Source organism: Plasmodium gaboni, chromosome 14 (genome assembly GCF_001602025.1).
Source record: "Plasmodium gaboni strain SY75 chromosome 14, whole genome shotgun sequence".
Taxonomy (NCBI): Eukaryota; Apicomplexa; class Aconoidasida; order Haemosporida; family Plasmodiidae; genus Plasmodium; species Plasmodium gaboni.
Genome location: NC_031494.1, coordinates 2,642,465 through 2,652,464, shown reverse-complemented (window position 1 = coordinate 2,652,464; position 10,000 = coordinate 2,642,465). Strand labels below are relative to the sequence as shown.

Here is a 10,000-nt window from a genome sequence, read left to right as displayed (position 1 = left end):
TTCTTTATGAGTATGACATCTTTTTATCAAATATCCAGGATAGGACAATATAAATATAATGTATATATGAAAGAAAAAGAAAGATAAAATTTCTATCAATAATAAATAAATAAATATAAATATATATATATATTTAAAGAAATTATCAACATTGCATATATAAATATATTTATATATATATATATATATATACATTATATGTATGCATAAATTTTTGAATTAACTACAATTTAATAATTTATAAAACTTCAAATATAATACACAAATAAAAAAAAATTATCATATATCATATTTGATATTTGATATATATTATATTTATTCATTATTGTCCATATCCTCTGATGATATATTCTCTTCTTTAATTTTTTCAATATTTTTTTCTTCGTCTTCTTTTCCAATAAATTTTGAAATAAAATATTCATGTTCTTTTAATCTCTCCCTAAGTTTTTTCAGACATTTTCTTATTTTTAATTTTTTTCGATGTATTTTCTTTAAATAAATTAATCTTAGACGTTTTTCTTCTCTTGATCTAGGAAAAACAAAGGAAGCTATTTTCTTATCAATTTTTACTCTTCGTCGTGTTTTTTTCTTCAACTGTTTTTTTTTATTTCCTTTGAATTTATTAAGTTCATACGAAATAAAATATCTCACATTATCTTCTATATTGTCATCTAAGTTCATATCAGCATTATATTTCATGAGAGGCCTCCTTTTTAAGCAAATCGAAATGTTTTGCGTATTCTGCATTTTTTACATTAAATAAAATTATTAACATGTAAATGGATATATATATATATATATATATATATTATATTATATTACATTATCAAAACAATAAAATATATAAAATTACATATATAATATAAATGCTTAAATACTATAATAATATATCCTTGTTTTTATTCATCTTTTTTTTTTTTTTTTTTTTTTTTATCATATTTTTTATATAAAATATTTTTTTCTTCTTTTCGTACTAAATGGTAAAAAAATTAGATATATATATAAATATATTAATGTTTACAAAAAATTTTATTTTTTTCTTAGACTTGAAAAAAAAAAAAAATAAATAAATAAATAAATATATTATTTATATATATTTAATATTATAATAATTATATTATTATGATGTTGGTAATATATTTATTATATATATATATATATATATATATATATATATATATAATATATACCACATATTTATTATTTTGTATTGCTCAAACAATAAATATATATTATATATTATATAATACATATTTTACCTATGAAAAGAAATATTTTTAATTTTTACTTTTTAAAAAATTGTATATTATTTTTAGTAAAAATGTTGAAATGATAATATGTAAGTAAAATATATTTATATATATAATAGAACTGTTTTTATAATTTATCTATATTTCTTTTTCTTAAGATAAATATTTTTTTACCCTTTATATATTATCATATGGAAAAAGAAAAAAAAAAAAAAAAAAAAAAGAAGGAATGCAAGAGTATACGAAATAATTTTTAAATCAGTATGAGTAATAAATTAAAGCAGAACAACATCAAATCGGAAGAAAAAGGTATTATTAGCTATAACAAATCACAAAAAAATATATATATATATATATATATATATATATATAATTAAAATATTATACAATATTTAATATATATATATTATCATGTCATATATACTTTACATTTGTCAACATATCCTATACTTATACATATATATATATATATATATATATATCATATGTACCATTTTAAAAGAATATTTATGTATAATTTATTTTTATATATATATTTTCATATAACCTTTACAGTTTTTGATTTTGATGTGAACAAGCTTACTAGCAAATTTGATATGAACAGTTATAATGAAGATTATGTTATTACAAATAATATTTTAAAGTATCATATGAAAAGTATAGACATATGTAATTATGAGAAAAATAAAATATACGATAAAAAAGAATTGGATGTATACAAAGAAAAAATAATTTCAAAATATAATGTCCATTATTATCCTTACGAATTATATTTTAATTCTTATAAAAATATTTATCAAGAAGAAAAAGTTCTTTTAAATGTACCAAAAGCAATCAATAAAACAATTCAAAAAGAAAATGACAACGAAAATGAAAAAGAAAATGAAGACAAAGATGAAAATGAAGAAAAAGAAAAACATAAGGAGGAAAATATATCAAGTAAGTATTGTATAGCTACAAATATAAAATTTAAAATAAACTATAAAAGGAAAAAGAAAATTAAATATATATATATATTTATATTTAATACATTGCCTTCACATATATATATATATATATATATAAATTAATTATTTATGATTAATTATGGTACAATATGTTTATATATTATATATATATTATTAATTGTGGTAAATTATATTACACTCACGTCATATGTTATATATATATATATATATATATATATATATATATATATTTTATATATATGAATTTATCTTATAAATTTTTTTTTGTGTTTTAATTATTTTTATATTATTTAGATGCTTGTGATGAAGAAATAGCCATGGAAGACGACTATATTTTCGATTACAATAGAAGTGACGATGATTTAGAAAATGATGATCATGATGAAAACGTCATTTAATATGGAATATTTAAAAGAGTCGATATTTCTTCTACTGCTAATTTTATATGACAATTCTCTTTCTTTAGCATAATTGAAAATTGAGTATTTATCAATATAGAAATAATACTTTCTAAATCTTCATAACTATTAAATAAATAATGTTTAAATTCGCTAGGAGATATGAAATTTATATTTGCATAAAAATATTCATTTGTAAATTCTCGAATCTTGGGATACCTAAAGACAAAATAGTAATATTATTATCGACATATATATATATATATATATATTTATATATATATGTATTTTTTTTTTTTATTCACCTGTGTACTAATAATTGAAGAATCAAGAACATAGCCAATCGTTTTATATTATTGTGAATGGTTGGACACATAAAAATATTTATAATAACCTCAGATATTGTTTTAATAAGAGCAAATGAATTATATTTATCCAGTGATAGAAGAAAAAAATGTAGAAAAGTATATGCTGCAAAATTATTCATTGTAGATGATTTAATAAATGAATTAACACTCTTTAAAAATATTTCTAATTGTACTAAATTAAAATTATTTAAGAAATATAAAATTTTAATTAGACATATATTTACATATGGTAATAATTCAATTTTTTCATGTTGCTCTTTTTTTATTTTTTTATTTTCTTTAATTCTTTTTTTTTTTTGTAAACTTTTATTTATATTATCACAATCAACATTATTATAAAATAAAATTATATTTCCATCAAAATAAATGTTATAATTATTAAATATATTATATGAATAATTAAAGTGCGTACACTTCTTTTCTAATGATATTATTTCTTTCAAATTTATATCGTGCATATTATAATTAAAAAGAGAAAAATAATTCTCCATATAATTTGAAGAATTAGAAAAATTATCACACTTGTTAAAAACATTTTTCATATTTTCATCCATGTGAATATTTTCATTTTCTTCATTGTCTAATATGTTTTCATATTTATCTTTATATGGATATAATAATATTTTTTGGGACTTTTTATTTTTATTATTATTATATTGATAAATTATATTATCAACAATAGAATAATCATAATTTACATAATATTTTTTATAATATCGTATATACAAAAATAATATGTCATCTCTAATATATCCAAAGGTATATATATTCTTATATGTTTGTAAAAACTCTAAGAATAAAAATTCAATAGATTTTTCTTTTCCTTTCTTAATCATATTCGTGTATTCATAATTACTATATTCACTATAAGAAGAATAATAACATAAACTATTAAAGAAACCATTAATTATATAATAATTATATTTATTCAAAAATAATAAGTAAAATATATGCTTATACAAATATGTCTCATTATATTCTAAACATTTAACTACACTAATATTTTTTTTTGCTTTATCTAAAAGAAAGTGAACATCTTTTATTAATCCTTCTTCTTCTATGGTAATCTGCTCTTCATTTTCACTCATATTCATTTCGTCGATAAAATCGTTATTTATTTGTATGTTGTCAAAAATTGAATCAAAGCACAAATCATCATTTTTTTCATTTTCCGTGATTATATTAAACCCACAATTATTCTTACATTCACTATCTAAATTATCATTCATATTATTCATATTATTCATTTTATCACAGCCGTCCATATTATCTATTTCAGTGTGACCTTTAATTAACCCCTTTCGCGTGGATATATATTTATTCTTATGAAATATAGAAGAGCTAGCATATTTTAATGCATAATTGTATAAATATATAAAATTATTAATTTTGTTAAATATCGTTTTTATCAAATTAAACTTATAATTTTTATTTAAAAATAAGGAAGTAATCTCTTCCTCATACATACAACAACAAGGATTATTATGTATATTTTCTTTTTCAAATTCTATATTTTGGTCCTTATTTTCTTTTAAATATAATGGTTGATAATAATCACATGTATGAATAATTATATTTTCAAACACATTATAAATATTATCAGAATAAGTATTTAAATAATTATATATATTCATTTTGCTTTTCCTTATATTATCATCAATTTTTTTTTTAAGAAATAATTCATAGGAAAAATCATGACAATATTTATTAAATACATTATGGAAAGAAAAAGTATCCATTCTTTTCTCTTTAGTATTAAATATAGCATAATTATATAAATAATTTAATAAAAATAAACACATTTTATGTGTTCTCATATTTTTCTCACATAATAATTTTAATAATAATTGAATAAGTATATTAATATATTTCTTTTTTATATTATATAAAATATATATAGAATAAGTTTCTTTCTCATTTTTTAATATATCATCTGTTCCTTTCTTATCACTAACATGTTCTTCATCCTCATCTTCATAACTGTTATCAGATTCAAATTGTTCATAAAAATAATTTTTACTTAAAAACATATTTTTGTTTTTATCTGAAGATTTTTCATTTGGATAATTTAATTTTTCTTCACATGAACATGTATCCACCTTGTATAAACTTATATCATCATTATTATCTTTAATGTTGTTTTTATATGTATTTATAACATTTTCTATATTTTCTATATTTTCTATATTTTTTACATTATGCACATTTTTATTTCTTTTTTTAAAAAAATATAACGGATAAGATGTTAACAAAAATATGGTTAATCCCAAACATATTTCTCTTACAAAAATGTGAGAATCCCCTATATCATTTTCATATACATATTCTTGTAAATATAAAATTAATATTTTAGTTATTTTGTTTATATTTAATTTGTACTCAAGTATATCACTATGAATACCTCCATTTTTCTTTTTACTTTTTTCTAAAACATTATCCCAATTTATTTCTTTCTTTATAAAATTGATATCTTTTTTTATATAAAAACTCGTATTTCTTTTTCGTCTTTTTTTCTTATGATATGAAACGTTTAAAGGAATTGTTAGTTCATTATAATTAATACCCACCAAATCTTTTTCAACACAAAAATTTTTATCATCAATTTTATTGTTATTATTACTATTACTATTATTATTATTATTATTATTATTTATGTTATTATTTTTATATAATCTATCATTTTTTAAATTATCCTCCAATTCTTTTCCATTTGATGAATTATTACCTGAACCGTTCAGGTAACTAGCTTTTTTTTTTAAGCAATCTATTTTATTATTTTCCATTTCATAATAACAATTGTCCATATCATTACTTTCATTTGTACTATTACTGAAATGGTCCATATCCTGAATATTTATGTTATTTATATTTTTTTTTTTATGAATTTTTGGATTTATGGTTTTAATTAAACCCTTAAAATTTATGGTACATTTAGTATAAACCTTCAAGAAATCAGATATATATATATTCCTTAAGTTATTGACAACATTAAAGAGTGAAAGTAAACAAAAGATTTTCATATTATAATCAATGGGGTAACTTTCAAAGTTAATTTTTTTAAAGAAATGAACATCTTTTTTTATATCATTGTAATCATTGGTATATTCCTCATTGACATTTTGTATATTTTCCTTTTTGTGTTTAATAAAATATTTATGTTTGGTTTTATAAAGGGTTGAATTTTTTTTTAGAATATAATAAAAAAGTTGTACAAGTTCATGACATACATGTGGAATAATAGTATCATTGACAAAACATAAGAGTATAAAATATCCTTTTAAATGAAGAAAATTATTTTTTTTTTTAATAATATTAAAGAATACTTGATATATAAATTCAATAGTATGTTGTTTACTTAATAAATATATAGGCAAATAATAAAAAATTTTGGAAGCTTCAAATTGAATAATTTCATTATAATGAAATAAATTATTATTTAATATATCTTTAAAAAATGTGCAAGTATTTTTTTTTACAAGAAAATAGTTACATTGACATATACTTTGAATTAATAAACATAAAGAATGTCTTAAGATTTCTCCTTTTTTATATTTATAAATTCTTTTTTTTTCACTATAGATAATAATATTTTTTATATCATTTTGTAAATTCTCATTAATTCGTTTCTTTAATTTTAATAATATTTTTGAAATACAAATTATAGATCCATGTTTTATTAAAACATTCTCTTCATAACTTTTTTTTATTAAAAATGGAAGAACAACATAAATAAAATAATCACAATCAACAACACATAAATTAGATAAGGATTCAGAAGACAATAATCGTACATTCACATTCTCATGGAATAATTTATTGGAATATAAATGATAAATAATTGGATATTTATATAAAAAAAAATTACACACCATTTTTGTTTTAATAATAATAGATTTTTTTAAATTTATTAATTCGTTAAAATTACACGTTTGTAATAATTCAATATTCTTATTAAAAATATCTCTTTTTATTTTGTTCATATATTTATGATTTCTTTCATAAAAAATATTAAGACAATTGGTATTATCATCAATATGGATATTTTTATTATCATCCATATTGATATTTTTATTATCATCCATATTGATATTTTTATTATCATCAATGTTAATATTTTTATTATCAATAGTATATTTTATCAATGGAATATTTATTCTAGAATTATCTAAAAATCCATTTGACATATTTCTAACATTTTCGTAATAAGTACTTATATCTGAATGATTAAAAAATAAGTTAATAAAATCAAGCATACGATCAAAAAAATGTTCCTGATTATTTATACTATTTGTTATATATATATTATGTTCTAATAAATTATTTAAGTTTCCTTTTGCTTTATCTGTAAAATATGAATTAATATTTTTTTTTTCTTCATGATTATGTACATTATTTTTTAAGGGAATATTTGCAACTAAATTATTATCACAAATGTTATTATTATTATTAAGATATGTATGTCCCACTTCTGTGTTATTATTATTAAGATATGTATGTCCCACTTCTGTGTTATTATTATTAATATATGTATGTTCCATTTGTGTGTTATTATTATCGAATATATTTTTATATTTTAATTCATAAAAGAAATTAAATTTTCCTATATATATCTGTAATAAGGACATTGCTGATTTTCTAATATTAATATTATCCTCAAATAATGAGAAAATAATCAATTTAATAAATATAAGATGAAATAAAAAGTAATTAATACTAGTCACATTATTATGAAAATTCATTTTTATATATTTATTATATTTAAATAAGCTATATAATAATACAAAGGCACTAGGATATATTTTAACATTATCTGAATATAAACTATATATTATTTTTTTTAATAGATAATTTAAAATATGTAGTGAAATAATATTTTTATTAAATAAAAAATGGAATAAAGTATAATTAATTGTACATAGTATATTATAATCATTAAATTTTGTATAATCATCAAAATTATTAATAACAACATTAATATTATCTATATTTAAATATATCATAATATTACCAAAACTTTTTGATAAACACCATCTAATATAACTATTTTTATCATTAAAATAAAAAAAAAATATATTAAGTATTTCAATAATATGACTTTCACAAATGAATTTTTTTGCACCAACAATTTTAATATGTTCTAATTGTTCTTGATAACTTGGTTTATAATATATATTACTATAACTATTAATATTAATATTATTATTTTTTTTATCAGGATATATTACATCATCATCACATTTATTCTGCTCAATATCAGTAGTATTATTATAATTATAATGTACAATCATATTATCACTTGTTTTTATATTATCTTTTTCTTTTTTTAAACTACTCTTAATTTTAAAATTTTTTTCTCCCAACATATCCAAATGTTTATTTTCATGAGCTCTCTTATATTCTATAAAAGCATCATTGATATTTAGATACATAGGTAACGTATGAAAAAGTGGATGATCTTTATATATATGTTCATAATCTAAACTATTAAAACAAATATTTGATTTGAATAAAGTACCTTTCTTATTAAGTTTATATATATTATTTTCATTTTTTGTTTCTTCTTTTCTTTTGTTTAATATATCATTATTACAATTCACATTATGATTCGTTTCATCATGTCTTTTTGTCACATCGTTATAATCTTCATTTTTTTCTAAGAATAATAATGCATAATAACCTAAACATAAAATTTTTAATGCTTTTGAAGTCTCAGTAAAATCTAAATATTTATAATTCTGTATTAAAAAGTAATTATAAAACTTTTTGTAGTTTAAAAGTATTTTCTTTTCTACTCTCTTCAATACCCTTTTGTGTGTTAATAAAATACCATGTAAAATTATATTATTAAACTTCATATTGTCACAATAAGAAGGAAGTTCCTTATTTGTAATAATATAAAATGATTCATCTTTCAATTCTTTACTTTTATCCTTTTCTGAATCTATATATATTAATTTCATTATTATTTCTTTAGAAATAAGAAAGAAATGATAAAAATATATTTTAGATTCATACACATCAGGTCTACGTAAAAAATTTGGATATAATATAGAACAGGCTTCTTTTGATTTTTCATTTTTTTTTATATAATAATAATAAATTTCTTCAATTTTATTTAACATATCCTTATCTATATCTATTAATTTAAAAGGTATATATAAACAAAAAGATAACCATATTATTAAAATATATGAAAAAACCCAAGAATTGGTTTCACCTGTTTTGTTGTATACTAAATTACTTATATATTCAAATATTTTCTCTTCTCTTTTTAATAAAAGTAATAAATCAACAATATTATATAAATAAAAAGAATTACATGTAAAAAGAGATTTTATTTTTTTCTCTCCTCTCACTGATATAAGTGTATTATAATATTTATATATTTCTTTAATTATTATATAGATATTTAACATTTCATCATCAGAATATTTACTTTTTAAATTTCTTTTCAAATTCATACATGTTATATAAGAATAATCATCATTATGAGAATAAATCTTGTTCTTAATATTTTCTTTATTCGCTACACTATCTATATTCATCATGGAATATATTCCTTTTTCTGTATCTTCAACTGTATTATTATTACAATTATTTCCACCTATTAATTTTTGTTTTGATAAATCAAAATTAAATTGTCTTTCTCTACATATTTTTAAACTATCACAATTAATATTAACATCACCATTATTATTATTATTATTATTATTATTATTATATTTATTTATTTCTACATTTATATTATCATTTTCATTTCTTTTCTTTTCTTCCTCATTTAAATTTTTTTTATAATGGCATATAATATACTCAACATTTTTAAATGATTTTTTCAAAAAATCTAAGAATGAATGTACTAATAAATTCAAATGAGGATCCAGAACATTTTTTACTTCTCTATAACTATTTAAGCAATTTTTTAAATAAGATAAATTATCTAATATTATATTAAAATTATCTAAAATATATTTATCATCATCTTTATTTATAATGTTCATAACCGTTTCTAATTTATT

The 10,000-nt window shown here is 17.7% G+C and overlaps 4 protein-coding genes across 4 annotated transcripts in view; 2 read left to right on the top strand and 2 right to left on the bottom strand.

Annotated features, from left to right (window-relative positions):
* The window catches only part of PGSY75_1470400 (putative mitochondrial pyruvate carrier protein 2), a gene marked incomplete at both ends in the record, with an annotated part of 823 nt that extends 736 nt beyond the window's left edge, over window positions 1-87 (top strand). Inside the window, one exon of the mRNA XM_018788383.1 lies at window positions 1-87. This exon is cut by the window's left edge and continues 5 nt beyond it. Coding sequence (XP_018639755.1) covers window positions 1-87 — 87 coding nt within the window.
* A 228-nt stretch (window positions 88-315) lies between these two features.
* Window positions 316-747, bottom strand: PGSY75_1470300 (hypothetical protein; the record flags this gene model as incomplete). Its single annotated transcript, XM_018788382.1, has 1 exon — window positions 316-747. One exon carries the CDS (start codon window positions 745-747, stop codon window positions 316-318), a length of 432 nt encoding a protein of 143 aa, XP_018639754.1.
* Window positions 748-1,513: 766 nt separating this feature from the next.
* PGSY75_1470200 (hypothetical protein) lies at window positions 1,514-2,616 on the top strand (the record flags this gene model as incomplete). The annotated part of the gene is made up of 3 exons (XM_018788381.1): window positions 1,514-1,559; window positions 1,806-2,189; window positions 2,513-2,616. The coding sequence occupies 3 exons, from the start codon at window positions 1,514-1,516 to the stop codon at window positions 2,614-2,616; spliced, it is 534 nt and encodes a 177-aa protein (XP_018639753.1).
* Window positions 2,613-10,000, bottom strand: PGSY75_1470100 (hypothetical protein; the record flags this gene model as incomplete). The annotated part of the gene is made up of 2 exons (XM_018788380.1): window positions 2,613-2,835; window positions 2,922-10,000. Coding segments are annotated over 2 exons (7,302 nt in total), but the record flags the coding sequence as incomplete, so codon positions are not given.